At 40.4% G+C, this 20,232-nt stretch overlaps 1 protein-coding gene across 2 annotated transcripts in view; it reads right to left on the bottom strand.

The window, feature by feature from the left end:
- Positions 1-20,232, bottom strand: part of MYO6 (myosin VI) — a 164,148-nt gene that overhangs the window by 87,679 nt on the left and 56,237 nt on the right. For both annotated transcript variants that reach the window (XM_023219277.1, XM_031935621.1), the window contains exon 2: positions 4,808-4,971. In XM_023219277.1, the coding sequence (XP_023075045.1) occupies positions 4,808-4,924 (117 nt within the window). In that variant the 5' untranslated portion in view covers positions 4,925-4,971. The remainder of the gene's footprint in view (positions 1-4,807; positions 4,972-20,232) is intronic.

A 20,232-nucleotide genomic window follows, 5' to 3' on the forward strand; every position in this document is an offset into this window, starting at 1 on the left:
CAACTTTACTCAAAAATACTATCTACTATTACTGTGGATGTGAAATCAACAATAAAAATCAGTAAGTATCCTAGGCTCTAACACCTAGAGAAGGACAAAAAAAGAGGTAGGTACATTAATATTAAATTTACATACATATGCTATTTAACAATTTTTTAAAATAAAATTTTGATGTGGTAGATACAGCAATTTTAGTGTTTTAAAAAAGGAAAAAGTGGCCGGGCACAGAGGCTCATGCCTATAATCCCAACACTTTGGGAGGCTGAGGCGGGTGGATCACCTGAGGTCAGGAGTTTGAGACTAGCCTGACCAACATGGTAAAACTCCATCTCTACTAAAAACACCAAAAGTAGCCGGGCGTGATGCGGCACACCTGTAATCCCGGCTACTCGGGAGGCTGAGGCAGGAGAATCCCTTGAACCCGGGAGTTGGAGGCTGCAGTGAGCCGAGATCATGCCATTGCACTCCAGCCTGGATGACAAGAGTGAAATTCCATCTCAAAAAAAAAAATTAAAAATTAAAAAGTAACATTCAATCAGATATAACCAGAGGATTATATTAATAGCTATTGTTTCAGTAAAACATATTTGACACAAACTCCTGTACAAAAATCTGTCAGAAATACAAAAAGTACCTAAAAATAATGCGTCTGTAAAATTACAAGTATCCATGAATACTTATATTTATTTTATCACTTAAATGCTCTAGTAGACACTGTAGAATTAAGATAACATCTCATCAGAGAGAATCCATGATCTCAAATGACATCCAAAGAGAATTAAATTTTAATCCATGCCATTCTCACAGTTATTTATAAGCTGACACAGTACTTCTCAAACAATTACAATTACTCTTGTGGTTGAACTTTCTAATTGTATCAAAGAAAACTGCAGGGAAAAATGGTTCAATTATTTTAAAATAATATTTATAGGGGTGTGTGTAGTATGTGTGTGTGTGTGTAAAGCTACAACTATAGAGTAAAATCCACGCTGCTGGGACTACCTCAATTCTAAGTCACCCAATGTAGAAAACTGTTATGCCATAAAAACTCTGGAATTTAATTATTTGGAACCCAGTACACATGTTCTTAATGTTATAAATGTGGAAAAGTTTGTAGGACAGGCCACAAAAGCAAAATTAACCCATAATGTACATTAAGTATATTAATGGTAATATAAAACAATCAATTTATAATAATGATTCTATAGGAAAACGCATTCAGAAATAACTGCTAATGTCATATATGTATGTGCCCAACTTTCACAGCCATGGCAAGAGGGTTACAGGCTCCCCAGACTTCAGGGTTTAGTGCTAACCTGGTAGGAGCCATGTCAAATTAAAAAGGTTCCAAGAAGTTAGATGATGAGGGGAGTGGAGCTGAGGGGAGGCCAATGACAAAGAGCTGCTGGAGTGAGAAAGTTAAGAGCAAGCTAAAAGGCCAGTAAGGAGTCCTGAAAGGTGTTTTGTCTCCCTCCTTCTTTATTCCTTAAATTATCACCAGCCCCATCTTCCTCTCTCCTTAAAGAGAAAATGTTTCATTAATTGTTTTCTCTTAGAGGAAAGAGGCTTTTTTCTGCTAAAAGCATATCTTGATCACTCAGCATTGAACACCTACCACAAATCACATACAGAACATCAAGCTCTAATGACAGAATAAAATAGCCCCTGCACTTGAGATTACATAGTCTAGTAGGGAGGGGGAGACAAGGTAAACAATTATCTCCACTAAAGATTAAAGGAGAGCTAAGAATTTATACCACTCCTCAAAGGAAAAAGTAGTCAAGAGTCAATTCTACTGAATAGGGGGGAGGGGGAGATTGGGTATCCATAGAAAAACTTCATCAACAAGGTGACCTCAGTCAGAGTCTTAAAACAAAAATAAGTATTTTCTAAGCAAAAGCATATGGAGATTGGCCAGGTGCGGTGGCTCACACCTGTAATCCCTGCACTTTGGGAGCCCCCAGCGGGTGGATCACCTGAGGTCAGGAAGTTTGAGACCGGCCTGGCCAACATGATGAAACCGCATCTCTACTAAAAATACAACAAATTAGCCAGACATGGTGGTGGGCACCTGTAATCCCAGCTACTCGGGAGGCTGAGGCAGGAGAATTGACTGAAACTGGGAGGCAGAGGTTACAGTGAGCCAAGATCATGCCACTGCACTCCAGCCTGGGCGACAATAGCAAAACTCTGTCTCAAAAAAAAAAAAAAAAAAAAGAGTGGGTATGGATAGTGGCACTCCAGGAGGAAGCAATCTGAGCAATGACACAAAGCACATAACATCACCTGGGGCATGGTAAGGACTTTATACTTGCAGAAGAGAAGGAGAAAGAGGATGAGTAAGAGTATGAAGGGGAGACTTGGTTGATAAAACACAAGACCAGCAAAGCAGACAGGGAAAAGAAAATGCAGACCCTTCTATGACATAAATTTAGGGCTTCTGCCTACAAGGCTTCAGAGTGGCTTCTTACGACTGCTGCAAATACAGAATATGAAACCAATTTAGTGGATTAAAATAGCTTTCTTTTTTTTGAGACAGGATCTCTCACTCTGTCACCCAGGCTAGAGTGCAGTGGGCACAATCACAGCTCACTGCAGCTTTGACTTGCTGGCTTAAGTGCTACTATCACTTCAGCCACCAGAGTAGCTAAGACGGGCATGTACCACCATACCCAGCTAATTTTTTAAATTTTTTGTAGAGATGAGGTCTCACTATGTTGCCCAGTCTAGTCTCAAATTCCTGAGCTCAAGCAATCCTCCCTCCTTGGACTCCCAAAGTTCTAGGATTACAGGCATGAGCCACTGCGCCTAGCCTAAAACACCATTTTTAAAAGAATAAAAGTTATTAGAAATTATCAGAATGCATAGCATGTGCTAAGAATGTTTCTTTTGACCAACTGTTTCATTTACAAGTAAACACACACAAACACTACATACACAGTTGTTGAAATGTAAAATTTATTTCTTATAAATTCACACACACACATACCTAACGCAATGTGAAATCTATTTTACTATGGGTCGCAAACAAAAACCCTGAAAAGCCATTGCTAATATCAAGACATGTTCCTCACTCCCTCATCTACATTTCCACTGTACTTCCACTGCGCACACACTGCACAAAGGTGTGCATGACCAGTCCACTCCTTTATGTACTTAATTCCTTCATAATATTTCGAAGCTGACGATCTCTAGGCAATGAATGAGCTAAGCAAAAGATTGCTTCTCTTAAGGATCTTTTTAACTGTCTGGTTATTATGGCAGTATGTTTATTAAGACCCTGGTCAGAAAGTAGGGGGGAAAATTAAGATTAAAGGTAATCTCTGAGAACTTGTTAATCTTCAAAAAAATTTTTATGGAAAAAACATACACTTTAGTTCACAGAATTATCTACAGATCCATGAAATTTATACCACTTCCTAATGTAAACAGTTTTTATTGGTTCTACATTATGTACCTGAATAATATTAATATTAATAAGGCACAGTGTAAAGCATATTAAAATATTTAAAATAGGAAAAAGTGTCTTTTGATTTACTGTGTTTATAAAATATGTTAAACAAAAACCAAAAGCCTTCAAATATGTAAAGTAATCAAGCTTATTTTTTTAAACATGTATTGTAAGTACAAATAGGTACTTGTTAATAAGAGGAAAAAAACAGAAATACTTTGTCTTTCCTGTCCTGAGGGTATCTTTAATTGGCCTCCTCTAACATGGCACATTATACATTATGCATTTCAGTTCCTGGGTTGTTTACAGTAATAGAATAGTTTTCTCTGTGAAAAGACCTCCTGAGAGATCCACCTTGTTTTTCTAAGGTTCCCAGAAGGATGGTAGTCATATGGCATCAGTTAACCATGTATCGTACAATATAAATTATTCATGAACATTTTCAGTCTAAAGTAAACAGAAATGACACCTACAAATTTAATTTAGTCAGATGAACGGTTTACCAGGCATACTCATTAAACTAAAAATTGTGGACATCTATCATAGGAATACGTATTACTGTGCAAAGACAGCTAAGAATTGAAAAATAAATCAATGGTGGAACCAAAAGAATAAAAAGAGATTATTCCCTCTGGAAAACTTCCCCTCAGTCTCTGAGAATGGAGTGAATTTCCACAAAAACGACTGTATCAGTCTCCATAAAGACTAAAAGAGGTATTTACAATGATGCCTTCCCTGTAAACGATTCACAACTCCTAGTCACCTTTCCCTCAGACTTTCATTTTGTAATGCTGTCTAGTTTATGTCTACGCATACGAAGAAATAAATACCATGTGTACAGAACTAAAGCATCTATCACAAAAATGACAGCAATAACTTTAAGTGAACAAAAAATGTTTAAAAAAGACTTTATAATAGAAGCTAAGGCAAAAAAGCAAAATTTGATAACCTCACGTTCACTTTTCATATTTTTACTTTGTGACATGTCGATCACAGACACACTAATAACTTTAGTAACATGGTACAAGAAATAAAAATGTCATTATTGTTTCTATTTTATCATATAGCTAGTTCTTAAGAATGAAAGGCTCACTAAGAACTGGATGATCAAAAGGATGTGAAAAAACAAAGAATGAAAGGCTCACTAAATTTCCATCTGATTTTATCATAGGACACCATTTTTTCCCTAGGGCACATGCCACTGATTTAATCAAAGAAGTCAGGAGAAAACAGACTCACTTACCAGAAATATGCTTTCCTAAACACCTACTTCATTAAGAAGACAGACTTATCTCTTGTGAAAAAACACCTATTTTTGAAAGAAATCACACTTCAACATCTTTCTGAGAAACTCACCTTGCCTTTCTGATTTAAGGGTTCAATTGTTAAGCTGTCGGGGCCAATATCCGCAATGTTGCCCATCTGAAATCCATCTGTAGGGTGTGGCGCCCAAACGGGCTTTCCATCCTCCATTTTTGAAGGAGGATCCACTATCTCCTGTTTCCACTCTCCACTGTCACCTGTTTCAAAGGAACAAATACAGCAACATGAATCATTTTTGAAATATATATAAAACAAATAATGTATCTTTTTCAAAAGTTCACATGTAAATCCCAACTAACGCACACATCTACCCCTGCCACATAAAATCCCCACCTCCTCCCTTGCATCTTGGTGAACTCTGCCCCACTCCTAGCCTTTTTTTTTTTTTTTTTTTTTTTTTTTTTTTTTTTGAGATGGAGTCTCAGTCTGTTACCCAGGCTGGAGTGAGTGCAGTGGCACAAACATGGCTCACTGCAAGCTCCGCCTCCCGGGCTCACGTCATTCTCCTGCCTCAGCTTTCCGAGTAGCTGGGATTACAGGTACCCACCACCACACCTGGCTAATTTTTTGTACTTTTAGCAGAGACGGGGTTTCATCGTGTTAGCCAGGATGGTCTCAATCTCCTGACCTCGTGATCCGCCTGCCTCGGCCTCCCAAAGTGCTGGGATTACAGGCATGAGCCACCGTGCCCAGCCCTCTTTATCTACTTTTAGATGAGGCCAAGCAGAGGTTGTTCCACCCTCAGGTACACCTACTCTACCACTGCCTTCCTTCAGGTATGACTGCAGTAGAGTATAACCCTCTGACTAGAACAGAAGCAAACAATCATAGTTTTTACCAGTTGAGTGTAATTTATAACAGCACTCCGTTTTGCTAGCTATTCTGCATTTGCACAATAAATTAAATGGTCATAGGAATAGGTATTATTATGGGGAGATAGCTAAGAGTTGAAAAAAATAAATCAACTGCAGAAGTAAAAGGATAAAAAGAGAGAGTATTATCTCTGGGAAACTTTCCCTCACTCTCTGAGAATGAAGTGATGTGCTCCCGAAGCCCATCCTCACAGAACTACTCAGCAGGCCATTTTTGTTGTTTTCTTATTTTCCACTGAGGTCAAACTGACATACAGTGAAATGTACAAATCTAAGTATACAAGTTGATGAAAATGGACAAATGGATATAGCCATTTATGAAACACTCCAATCAAGGTCACGAGTGGTGGCTCACACCTGGAATGCCAACACTTTGGGAGGCCGAGGCAGGAGGACTGCTTGAGGCTATAGTGAGCTATGACTGTATCACTGCAATCCATTCTGGGAGACAGAATGAGACCCTGTTTCTAAAACAAAACAGTTTTCTCATGACTCCTTTTGGTCAATAACCATCCCCCATGGGCATCCCTACTGTTCTGTTAGTTTCTGCCTATTCTTGAACTTCATGTAAGTGACATCATACAGTATGTATTCTTTGGTGTCTGGCTTCTTTCATTCAACAAAATGTTTTTGCTTTCAATATATTTAACCTTGTTGTGTGTACTAGTCCCATGAATGACTATATCACAATTGTTCACCTGTTGCTCTGTTGATGAATATTTGGACTGTTTCCAGTTTTTGCCTATTGTGAATTCTAACCTAATTTTTCCATTATTCCTGTATGATTTCTTTCATACTTAGCATTCTGAGATTTAACATTCATAATTCTGTCTATAAAGAGTAGCCAAAACAATCCATGACATGCAAAATATGTTGTTTTAATGAGCCTGGATGCTATAAGACTAATGTGTAACAATGAATCATCTAGTGAAAGATCCCAGATGTAGTTGCAGCATCTCCACAGGAACTTATTTCTTCACTACTTATCTGTATTTAAAAAGAAAAGCTGATTCATGTGCCATAATCCTCCTTTCGTGTGGCACTTTCAAATCTGGGATCCTCAGGTGGATGCTCTCGGGCGCAGTTTCACGCAAGTCAAGGACGTTCGGCATACAGTTCAGTCAAAAAGCAACTACCTATTGGCATGTTTGCAACTTGCTTGTTGGTTAATGTTGTCTATGCAGTGGCTACAAAGTGAGTTGCTTTCCCTATTCAGCAAATGCTATCAGGTTTATATATAATTCCAAATTGATAACTTAGATGAAGAGTCTCCATAGAAGTGAATCAATACCACTACTTTAGACTTTTATCACCACACATACATCTATACTCTTTCCCTAATCATATCTAGTCCCATGGCTTTAAATAACCATTTATATATGAGTCAGTGCTCAAAGTCGGTGCTCTAGCCGAAACCTCCATTGAGTTCCCAGATGTTTACTTGTCTACTAGACACCTCTTCACAAATGTATCTAATAGGTGTAATATAATTATTATGTTATTATTGCTATGGTCTACCACTCCAGCTTGCTCTTCCCTATAGCAGTAAAGGCACTAACAACACTCATTCTAATCAAATCCAAAATCATCCCCAATCCTTGAGCTCCTTCCAAATTCATATCATTGCCTTAATGTTGTCAGCTTTACCTCCAAAAGGCATCACAAATCCACCTCCTTCTCTGCATCTCCTCTACCATCCTAGTTCAAATGAACATTATCTTTTACCCGGACTTCTGTAATTAACTCAGCTGCCCGCTTCTACTCGTGCCACTTCATACATATCACTAGTAATCCTACCAAAAGGTAAATCTAATCATTTAATTTCTGTTTCATCAGGACTTGGACTATTCCTCTCTGTGTCCCTAAGGCCCAGCACACAGTAAGCAACTCAATATTCACTGGTAAATGAATGAATTGTTCACACAGCTTGGGAAGAGTAAAAGCAGGTATAGACTTAGAAGAGTTGAAATATCATTTTTTTTTCTTTTTTTTTTTTTTTTGAGACTGGGTCTCTCTATCACCCAGGCTATAGTGCAGTGGTACAGTGATGCAATCATGGCTCACTGCAACCTTGACCTCCCACGTTCAAGACATTCTCCTAGTTCAGCCTCCCAAGTAGCTGGGACCACAGGTGCATGCAGCTAATTTTTGTAATTTTTACTTTTTTATATACGAGGTCTCACTGTGTTGCCCAGGGAAGTCTTGAACTCCTGGGCTCGAGCAATCAACCTGCCTCAACCATACAAAGTGCTGGAATGACAGGCCTGAGCCACTGGGCTCAACCTGAAATATCTTCAAATCCTAGGCTCAGCCAGGCACAGTGGCTCACACTTGTAGTCAAAACACTTTAGGGTAAGGAGACAGAGCAAGATGGCTTAACAGAAGGCTCCAGCAATCACTTCCCCTTCAGGAACACCAAATTTAACAACTATTCACCCAAAAAAAGGCATCTTCATAAGAACAAAAAATCAGGTGAGCAATGTACCTGTTAAAACCAGGGACTGGTTTTAACAGGTACATTGCTCACCTGATGAAAAACCAGTCCCTGGTTTTAACATCACATCAAAGGAAAAGGCACTGGAGAGGGTAGCAAAAACAGTCTTCAACTCTCAGCACCACCCTTTCTCTCCCCACCCCTTGGTAGCAGCAATGGTGGTATGGTGAGAGAATCTACAGGCTTGTGGGAGGGAGAGTTCACAGAGCATTGAGAGAAGCCCTAGCCAGAGGCAAACAGTTTATCTCAGTAAGCCCCACTGCAGGCTAAATTGCTCTGGGATCCTAAATAAACTTGAAAAGCATTCTAGACCACAAGGACTGCATTTTCTGGGCAAGTCCTGGTGCTATGATAGGCTCAGAGTCACTGGGTTTGGGGAGCATGTGACCTAGTGAGAACACCGGCTGGGTGGCCAGGAGTGCAGCTCAGTGCTCTGTTAAAGACTCCTCCCCTCCGCTTGAGAGGAGAAGAGGGAAGGGTAAAGCGGACTTTGTCTTGCAACCTGGATACCAACCAACTCAGTCATAGCAGAATAGAGAACCGGGCAGGTCCTGAGGCCCCCATTCCAGGCCCTAGTTCCCGGGCATCTCTAAACACACCCTAGGCAGAAGATAACTCACTGATTTGAAGGGAAGAACCCAGTCCCAGCAGAATTCATCACCTGCTGACTAAAGAGCCCCTGGGGCCTAAACAGTCAGCAGTGGTAGCCAGGCAATGCTCACCATGGGTCACAGGTGAGACTGAGAGCTATGCTGGCTTCAGGTGTGACCCAGCACATTCCCAGCTGTGGTGGCCATGGGGTGAGATTGCCTCTGACTGAGGAAAGGAAAAGGAAGAGTAAGGGGGACTTTCTCCGGCAGCCTGGGTACCAGCTCAGCCAGAGTGGGTTAACGAGCACCAAGCGGGCTCCTGGGGTCCCTGATCCCCGGCCTTGAATCTTGGGTGGCATTTCCGGATGTGTCCTGGGCCAGAGGGGAGGCCACTGTTCTAAAGGGAGAGACTGAGGACTGGCAGCATGCACCACGAACTGACTGAAGAACTCTTGGGCGTTGAGTGAACATTTTGGCAGTAGCCAGGCTGTACTTGCCATGGGCCTGGAATGGTGGTGGCCATGGAGAGAGACTCTTTGCTTGAGGAAAGAGGAGAAAGAGTGGGAAGAACTTTGTCTGTGGCTTGGGTGCCAGCTCAGCTTCAGAGAATACAGCAGCAGGTAGATTTCTAAGGTTCCTGACGCCAGGCCCTGCCTCTCAGGTGGTATCAATCCAAAAGAAAAGGACATTAATGAGCAACAAGAAATCATCTGAAGGTACAAAACTCACTGGTAATAGTTAAGTACACAGAATATTCTAAAACTGTAATTGTAAAACCATTTAATACAACTACTATGGAGAACAGTTTGGAGGTTCCTCAGAAAACTAAAAATATAAAGACCATATGATCCAGCAATCCTACTCTTAGGAATATACTCAAGAGAAAGGAATCAGTATATTGAAGAGACATCTGCACTCCCATTTTTACTCCAGCACTATTCTCAATAGCCAAGATCTGGAAGCAACCCAAGTGCCCATGAGCAGAAGAATGGATAAAGAAAACATGGTACATATATACAATGGAGTATTATTCAGCCATGAAAAAGAAAGATCCTGTCATTTACAACAACATGGGTGGAACTGGAGGTCATTACGTTAAATGAAACAAGCCAGGCGGAGAAAGGAAAACTTCACATGTTCTCACTACCTGCGGGAGCTTAAAAAAACAAACAAACAAAAAACCAGAAACAATTGAACTCATGAAGATAGGGAGTAGAATGATAATTGAGGCCGGGAAGGTAGTGGGGTGGGGAGTAGGGATGGTTAATGGGTACAAAAATATAGTTAGAATGAATAAGATCTAGTATTTGATAGCACAGAAGGGTGACTAGTCAATAGTAACTTACTGTCATTTAAAAATAACTAAAATAGTATAATTGGATTGTTTGTGGCACAAAGAAAGAATAAACCCTTAAGTTGCTGGGGACTTCATTTACCACAATGTGATTATGGCACACTGTACACCTGTATCAAAATATCTCATGTACCCCATAATATATACACCAACTATATATCAACACACACACAAAATTTAATTTTAAAAAAAAGCACTTTGGAGAAGCCGAAGTGGTAGGATCACTTGATCCTAGGAGTTCAAGACCAGCCTGAACAACACAGCAAGATTTCACCTCTACAAAAATCAAAAATTTTAAATATCAGCCAGGAATGATGGCATAGCCCTGTAGTCCTAGCTACTCAGGAGGATGACTTGAATCCAGGAGTTTGAAGTTGCAGTAAGCTATCATTGTGCCACTGTACTCCAGCCTGGGAGACAGAGTAAGACCCTGTCTCTGGGGGGAAAAAAAAAAAAAACCTAGGCTTGAAACTCAGCTCCACCACTTTCTGACAAGCTCTTAAGCAAGTTATTTAACCTCTTTGATTTTTATCTTTGTCCTTATCCATATGGTGGGATATCACTTACCTTTCAGAATTGCTGTGAGGATTAAGTGACATAAAACTGAGATCACTCTTCTACTGGCACCCAATAGATACTAGTCACACCCCTCCCCCTTTCCTTCCCCACTATATCCCTTGTTTGAAGCCACCAGTCAGTTTCAAGACAATAGCTGTGGTCCTTTCAAATACAAAGAGAAATTACAGAATAGACAAGAGGGATCATTTAGAAAAAAATCACCTGAAGTCCCTGTGTGTAAAATTTGCGACAGTGAAAAAAAAGAAAAGAAAAACCACAGCAAAGCAAAACTCCCACAGTCCAAAAAAGAATGGCAAATTAAACTTCAAACTACTTTCCTATTTTCAACTGTTAACTACGACTTCCCAGTTAAGGTAACAAATTTAAAGGCACACAGATAACGATGCTCCTTGATCAAAGCCCTCTTTCTACAGTACAGGGATTCTTTACAAATACATCAGCCCATGAGGATGGAGAGAAGCAAAAAGCAGAAAACAGAAGCATTTTCTAATTTGGAAAGCAAATGGTTGAGAGGCAACCAACAGCAACCACAAGAGAGCTGAATTCCAAGGCATGAATTTGAAAATATGAAAACCAACCCAAATTATACTACAGAATCCTCAAAAGATACAAGAAATTCAGTACAAGGTTCCAGAACAAGGGTGAAACCTAAAATAAGGAAAACTAGGTGAAAGTTGTTTGAGAAAGAGATTTCCTAACACCAACCACACAAACGCCATATTAATGGACAAATTGACCCCCACCCCGCCCCGCCCAATCCCCACCACCCCCACCAAGAAAAGTCTAGAGCCTATTCTCTGGAGAAGACTCTGGAATGAGAAACACTAAAAAAAATCATGGGTACGCCAAAAAAAAAAAACTGCTTAGGAGATAGGATCTCACTTTTTTGCCCAGGCTCCATGGAGTGCAATGGCACAATCACGGCTCACTGCAGCCACGAACTCCTGGACTCAGGCAAATCCTCCCACCTCAGCCTTCTGAGTAACTGGGATTACAGGCATAAGCCATTGCCCCTGGCCAAGACTCTCTCCTTGACCAGCCAACTTTAATTAGGCTCCTCTGAGGCCTCTCCTCAACAAGGCCTCAACCTTGGCCTTAACTCCGTTCTATCCCTGCCAGGCCTGCACAGCCCAGTTTTAGCAAGATTCCTGCTAAATCAATTTAGAAAGACTCCCTGACCCTTGACACTTGATCCAATTCCAATCCCCCACCTTTCACATCATAAGCCAAAAATAAAATCCTAAGCCCCTAACCAACTGAATGGGTATCCCTCTAGGACGGGGGGAACCCAGAGGAACTTGAAAAACTGAATTCCCAGCCAAGACAGGAAGGGAGGTCAGACATGCCTCATTATACCCCCCTCCCTTTTGGAATTTAGGCACAACTGACCAATATTAACATTAAAATCGAGATCATAAGACTCACAAAACAGATGCTTTGCAGCAATAAGACACATTTCAACCTGACTCTGGTACAGCATCCACATGCCAGACAGCAGACCCTGAAGGGAATAAAAATATTTTACCCCAAAATATATTTGACGTATTTTGAAATGGCCCTACAAAGCCGTCTTCTGTGGGGGAAATTTGCATCTGTAGAGAATTTCATAGTAATTAATGCAGCCAGGCATTTTCAGGATGGATCTGGGCAAGATTAACTAAGTCTGACATCTTTTAAGGTCTGAAAAGAGACATTTACCATCATTCTCTCTGTAGCCTGCTACCTATGAAGCTTCCCTATATAACAAGAACCTCAACATCTACGGATCTTTTTTTTTTTTTCTTCTGAGTCAGAGTCTCACTCTGTTGCCCAGGCTGGAGGGCAGTGGGGTAATCTGGCTCACTGCAACCTCCACCTCCAGGGTTCAAGCAATTCTCCTGTCTCGGCCTCTGGAGTAGCTGGGATTACAGTCACCTGCCACCACGCCCAGCTAATTTTTGCTTTTCTTCTTTTTTTTTTTTTTTTTTTTTTTTTAGTAGAGACAAGGTTTCACCATGTTAGCCAGGCTGGTATCGAACTCCTGACCTCAAGTGATCCACCTGGTTCGGCCTCCCAAAGTGCTAGGATTTACAAGCCTCAGCCAGCGCACCCAACTGACGTCCCCCTTATCTTAACTCGAGCATTTCTTTCTACTGACTTTGAGTCTTTAGACAAAGCTTAACGCTTTTAACTGCCGATCAGAAAATCTCTGAATCCACCTAGGACCCATAAGCTCCCCATTCCGCCATTCCCCCACTTCAAGATTTCCCAGTTTTCAGGCAGAACCAATATATACCTTCCATGTATTATGTCTTCGCCTGTAATTCCTGCCTTCCTAAAATGTATAAAACCAAATTGTAACCCAACCACCTCACACACACTTTCTCAGAACTTCTTGAGACTGTTCATCGGGCCATAGTCACTCATACTGGCTCCGAATAAACCTCTCTAAATATTTTACAGTTTGATTTTTCCATTAACATTCTAAGTCCCTGAGCTGACTTCAGCAAAAATCCTGTTAAGTCCGTCTGGCAAGACTTTCCATGCCCTTGATGTCTTCATGAATAATTTTCCATCCACTGATCCACTCACTCTATTCCTTGGCTGTAAATCCTGTGAAAAGAAAAAATTCTCGGAACCCCAACACTAAGCCAAGGAAAAAGTCAAGCTGGGGACTATGTCAGGCAGGCCTACCTCCCATTTTATTCCTAAACAAGAGAGCTACAAAGATTTTTTTAAAAGCTACATACCTCCCTCACAATTTGCCCACAAGGAAACTCCTTGTGGATGAAGGACAGCCAGAACTGAAAGTCATCCCGCTGAGGCTCATGTGAGACAAACACACATCTCATTGCTTTTTCTACCATATTGTTTCACTAAGCCAGACTAAGGCATAAGATTATTTCCTCTACCCTCCTCTCACATATAAATTGTGTACTCTGTGAAAGATTAATCAGAGACTCAAAATAATGCAACTGTTTGTCTCTTTTCTACCTAAGATTTGGAAGTCCCCTCCCCCTGCCTCAAGTTTACCCGCCTTTCCGGACGAAACCAATGTACATCTTACATAAATTAATTGATGTCTCATGTCTGCCTAAAACACATAAAACCAAGCTGTGCCCTGACCACCTTGGGTACATGTCCTCAGAACCTCCTGTGGCTGTGTCACAGGTGCATCCTTAACGCTGGCAAAATAAACTTTCTAAATTGGTTGAGACCTGTCTCAGATATTCTGGGTTCACAATCCCCAGCAATCTTTGCCATATTCAGGACTTGGGGCCCATCTCTCCCTCATTACTGCAATACCCCTTGATAAGAACTGAAAGTACTGCTATGGACTGAATTTTGTTCCCCCCAAATTCATATGTTTAAGCCTTAACCCTCAATGTCTCTGTATTTGGAGACAGGGCTTTTAGGAGGTAATTAAGATTAAATGAGGTCGGAAGGGTAGGGTTCTAGTCAGATAGGATTGGTGGCCATATAATAAGAGGAAGAGAGAGAAATAGATCTCTCTCCAAGTACATGCACCATGGAATGGCCAAGTGAACACGCAGAGAAAAGGCAGCCACCTACAAGCCAGGAAAAGTGCTCTTATCAAAACCCAAACACGGTGACACACTGACTTCAGATATCCAGGTTACAAAACTGTGAAAAAAAATTTCTGTTGTTAGAATACAAACGTTTGTGGTATTTTGTTATGGCAGCCTGAGCAGTCTGCACTTCTAGCAGACTAATACCACCCCTACCGCAAGAGTCTTGAATAAAGTATTCCTTGCTGTTTTAACAAGGGTCAGAATAAATTTTCTTTAACAACATAATAATAGAAATGAAATATTCACTGGAAGCTATAGAAGATAAAGACAAGGGAATCTTTCAGAGAGTTGAAATAAAATGAAAAAGACAGAATCAGAGGCATGTGAACCAGAGCAACTCCATCTTGAATAGGAGGTGGGTAAAATAAGGCTAAAACGTACTGGGTTTTAGACATTTAAGGCATCCTAAGTCACAGGATGAGAGAGGAGGTCAGCACAAGACACAGGTCATAAAGACTCTGCTGATGAAACAGGCAACAGTAAAGCAACTGGCTAAAACCCATCAAAACCAAGATGGCAAGAAGATAGACCTCTGGTAGTATAATCAAGAAATAAACATATAAATGGGCAACCAGCAGCCTTCAGGGCTACTCCGTCTGTAGAGCAGCTATTCTTTATTCCTTTACTTTCTAAATAAACTTCCCTTCACTTTATGGACTCATTTGAAATTCTTTCTTGCGTGAGATTCAAGAACCCTCTCTCTTGGGGTCTGGATCAGGACCCCTTTCCTGTAACAATAGAAAATTGGGGGAAAAGAGAAAAAGGAAAATAAAATGTGAATATGAGACTAGTAAAAATAATCCAGCATCAAAATACCGGGAAAAAAAATCCCTCCACACGCTCACTCCCCAAAAAGAGAGGAAGGCGGCTTTGAAATATCTAAAGAAAATATACCAGAACCAAAAGACATGATTTACTGGAGTCTAGTCAAAATTTCCGTGGAGCCCTCAACAATGTACTAGAAAACAGACACACAGAGACACCACTGTGAAATTTCAGAACACCAGAAATAAATAAAATGTGCTAGTTATTTCCAGAGAGATTAGTAAGAAGAAAAAAGAACAGGTCCTTCTAAGGATCATTAATCACAATGGCTTCAACAGCACTCAAAGCAGTAAGTAAATAAAACAGTGTTTTTAAAATTCTGAAGAAAAATTAATTCTAACCTAGAACTCTATAGAGGCAAACTCCCAGTCCAGACTGGAACAATATGATCCAAGAGACAGCCACGTTGAGCACTGTCATCAAAGACAGTCACTGCCCAAGTGACTGTGGCCCAGTTCAGTTTTTTATCTGTGGAGACCCTAACCCAGCGGCGCTAGAGGAATTAAAGACACACACACAGAAATATAGAGGTGTGAAGTGGGAAATCAGGGGTCTCACAGGCTTCAGAGCTGAGAGCCCAGAACAGAGATTTACCCACGTATTTTTTAACAGCAAGTCAATCATTAGCAGTGTTTCTAGAGATAATGATTAACTAAAAGTATCCCTTAAATAAAGGGGTGTGTCTGGCTAGGTTATCTGCAGCAGGAACATGTCCTTAAGGCACAGATCGCTCATGCTATTGTTTGTGGCTTAAGAATGCCTTTAAGCGGTTTTCCGCCCTGGGCAGGCCAGGTGTTCCTTGCCCTCATTCCAGTAAATCCACAACCTTCCAGCGTGGGCATTATGGCCATCATGAACATGTCACAGTGCTGCAGAGATTTTGTTTATGGCCAGTTTTGGGGCCAGTTTATGGCCATATTTTTGGGGGGCTTGTTCCCAACAATCTGAACATGTCTTATTCTATGTGATAATGATGTACTTCTGCCTGGAAGAAGCCATGGACACTCACTTACCCCTTCTATTAATTTTTTTTTTTTTTTTTTTTTTTATGAGACAGAGTCTTGCTCTGTTGCCCAGGCTGGAGTGCAGTGGCATGATCTCAGCTCACTGCAACCTCTGCCTCCCAGTTTCAAGCAATTCTCATGCCTGAGCCTCCCAAATGGTTGGCAACTACAAGCATGTGCCACCACATCCAGCTAATTTTTTTGTATTTTTAGTAGAGAAGAGGTTTTGCCATGTTGCCCAGGCTTAAATTAAGTATTACTTTGTATCTAGTGCAAGGTTTTCACTAGAATAAACCTCTTTTTTAATGTCTTCATTTAATTGTTTTTGGAATCCTAAATATTTAAATACAAATTATCCTTCATTAATGAAGTCTGATTTATTCATCCCACCAAAGGTGACAAAATTCTTTCAGATATGTTAATATCTGTTCCCAGAAGATCTTTCAGAAAATCCATGTGGTCAATATTCATTCTAACTAAACATGTTTGGGTATGAAGAGTACCTAAAAAGCCACTCACTATAAGGGAAATTTTTAAAAGACAGTCTCAATTTCCAGTGCTATTGTACTAAAAGTCTTAAACACATTCTAACTTTCTAACTACATATACTTTGCACAAATACTAAAAGAAAAAAAAATAAGAATTATTGGGGTTAAGGAAATTTTAAATCTTGGAAATTCCTACTGTTATTCTAAGAGAGATGATTCCCCATCATCAACTGAAAATCATCTTACTTTTAGTACTTAATTGACAATTGATATGTATTTTTAATGTAAACACTGTGGTAATGTGTAGAAGTAATCCACAGAAGCACTATGTAATCCACAGAAGGCAATCCGTGGCCTTTCAAGGCTACTACGCTAATTTTTCAATTTTTCTGTATCAAAATATTAAAGGCATTCACCAGGAGGCTCCCTGGGGAGCAAACTTATTGCAGGCGAGAGTAACAAAAACATACACAACTATATTCTCTTTTATCTGTCTCTCCAATAACTCCAGTAACACCTATGTATTAAATACTACAGGCAGAATAGGCAGATTCATATCACAAAATATGAGCTGTGGCCTGCCATGTCACCATTATCTTCAAAAGTTACCCTTTTAGAAATATAGTTAGGTTAAGGCCGGGCACCGTGGTTCGCACCTCCCAACACTTTGGGAGGCCAAGGCAGGCGAATCACTTGAGGTCAGGAGTTCGAGACTAGCCTGGCTAACATGGTGAAACCCCATTGCTACTAAAAATACAAAAATTAGCTGGGCATTCTGGCCACACCTGTAATCCCAGCTACTTGGGCAGCTCAGGCACAAGAATCACTTGAACTCAGGAGGCAGAGCTTGCAGTGAGCCAAGATCATGCCACTGCACTCCAGCCTGGGTTGACAGAGTGAGACTCTGTCTGGGAAAAAAAAAAAAAAATTATATATATATGTTAGGGTATTAGACTTTAAGTACCAGCTAAAAGTAATTTGGGTTTTGGCTGTAAGTGCTAGAATAAGATATCAAAAAGGAGAAAGTATATGGCAAACAGAACCCTTCCAAGACTGCCTTACAGAGTCATTTATTCTGTTAACTATTATTTATTTAGCCACCTACCATGTACCACATACTGCCAGGTGTTGGGGGTATAAAGATGAGCAAAAAGAGACAAGGTATCGGGCCTCAGGGAGCCTTCTATCTAATAGGAAAACAATCAATTAGAATAGAAGAGTAAACAGAATTGGCAAAATCCCTGCCCTCAGGGATCTTAAATTCCAGTGGAGGGGAGTATGAAGGGGTAGGGTAGAAATATCAAGTTAGCTTTTTAAAAAGATTACTCTTTCACCTGGCCAAGCCCTGGCCTTGCTGATCAAAACAATGTTATATGCACCTTTGGCACACAAGTTTTAAACTGGCAACTCCTCTCACCTCTATCAGTGTATCCGAAGGATATTAGCTTCCCTGGTATCCAGACACTGTGAGAAAATGGGGCACCAGGTAACAGCTGGCTGTGGCTAGCGAGTTTTGTGTGTACCCAGAACAATCTTTTATCAAGCATTTTGGTTCCTGAACCAAAGTTCAGGAATTGAATCATTCCCAAAAACGTTTCAGCAGGGTTCCCTTTAGTCAGTAAATTACCTTGAAAAGGCCCAAGGCGGGAGGATTGCTTGAGTCCAAGAGTTCAAAGCCACTCTGGGCAACACAGTGAGACCTTGTCTCTATCAAAAGTATGAACATTAGTCGGGCATGACAGTACACACTTGTAGTCACAGCTACTTGAGAGGCTGAGGCGAAAGAATAGCTTCAGCCCAGGTGGCCAAGGCTGCAGTGAGCCATGATTGCGCCACTGCACTCCAGCCTGGGTGACACAGTAAGATCCTGTGTCAAAAATCAAAATCATAAAACACAAAGAAAAAGCCTCCCTAGAAAATATATCCAAGTTAATCTTCACCTAGTTGCACAAAATTTGGGTATTTTATTGCTATAATATAGTATTAATTGAACATAAGTACTGAAACTTATTGTGAATATCTTGGTTTTATCAGCAATAAACTTTTATTAACAATGGAAAGAAAACACCCATCACTAAGCCCAAACTCAGGACAAAGAAGAAAATATCTGAACATTAACAATATCTAAAAATTAACTACCACAATTTAATTAAGAAGTAAATTTGATATTTATTTTCAATGAATATTTACTGAGTACCTGCTATGTGCCAGGCACTGCTTTAGGCTAAGATACTGATGACAAAATATGCAAATCAATTGTTTTTCAAAATAAGACAAATGTCTATTCCAGCTATGATACCCCTTCTGAAAGTCTAGTTAATCACGGCCCTGGTCCTGATGTATAACCTTTTTACAAAGTGAGTTCCAAGTATAACCTAAGAAACTCCAATGCAGCAATCAATCCTTAAAGCTAAGTCTGCTATCACTTGATTCTTAGAAACAGCAACCACCACCACTAACTGAACTGATATAGCTAAGATTAATGTGCTAACAAAAAAAAAGAGGATTAAAAAAATAAAAGCAAGTTTGTCATTAATAAGCTTACTATGAAATATTTTAAAATACATGATCTGGAAACTGATACCAGGAAAATTACTATAAATACTATATAATCTGAATTGTGAGAACTGATTATATAATGTTCTTACAGATTTTCAGAGAAGAAATCATAAACTATATTTCAAATATAAACGTCTACGTAAATTACCATCACAAGATAGATTTGAATTTAGACATAATTCATATAACATATGCAATCTTTATTACAATACTATGGACAAAAAGTAGACTTTTTCAGAAAAAGCCCTGTTTTTTTAAGAGACTAAACATTCCAGTTTACCTAGATACTAAAAATTTCTTTCACAGATGTTAAAGTATCAGAATATAATAGCAAGATATTCATCCCAGGTGATTTAAATATTCCATATGCAGTGACTAATCTTGTTTATTATCCAATGATACACCCAGAAGTTACCTAGTTTTGTAATTTGTGCTAGGTTTAAGAGTTTTTCCACCAGGTGCAGTGGCTCATGCCTGTAATCCCAGAACTTTGGGAGGCCAAGGTGGAGAGACTGCTTGAGCCCAGGAGTTCAAGACCAGCCTGGGCAACAAAGTGAGACCCCTGTCTCTACAAAAAAATACAAAAACTAGCTGGGTGAAGTGGTGCATGCCTGTGGTCCCAGCTGGCGTGGCTGGGAGGCTGAAGTGGAAGGATCACTTCAGCCTGGGAGTTTGAGCCTAGTGAGTCACGATCACGCCACTATACTCCAGCCTGGGTGACAGAGCGAGAGACACTGTCTCAAAAAAAAAAATTTTTTTTTAATGAGACTGAGTCTCTCGCTCTGTCACCCAGCCTAGAGTCCAGTGGCATGGTCCCAGCACACTGCAATCTCCGTCTCCTGGGTTCAAGCAATTCTCTTGACTCAGCCTCCGAAGTAGCTGGGATTATAGGCACGTGCTACCACACCCAGCTAATTTTTATATTTTTAGTAGAGACAGGGTTTCCCCACGTTGGCCAGGCTGGACTCAAACTCCTGACCTCAGATGATCCGCCTACCTCGGCCTCCCAAAGTGCTGGGATTTCAGGCACGAGCCACCATGCCCAGCCAAAAAAATAGTTTTAAAAGGTAAACATTGGCCGGGCATGGTGGCTCAAGCCTGTAATCCCAGCACTTTGGGAG

This window comes from Piliocolobus tephrosceles, chromosome 5 (genome assembly GCF_002776525.5).
Source record: "Piliocolobus tephrosceles isolate RC106 chromosome 5, ASM277652v3, whole genome shotgun sequence".
Lineage (NCBI taxonomy): Eukaryota > Metazoa > Chordata > Mammalia > Primates > Cercopithecidae > Piliocolobus > Piliocolobus tephrosceles.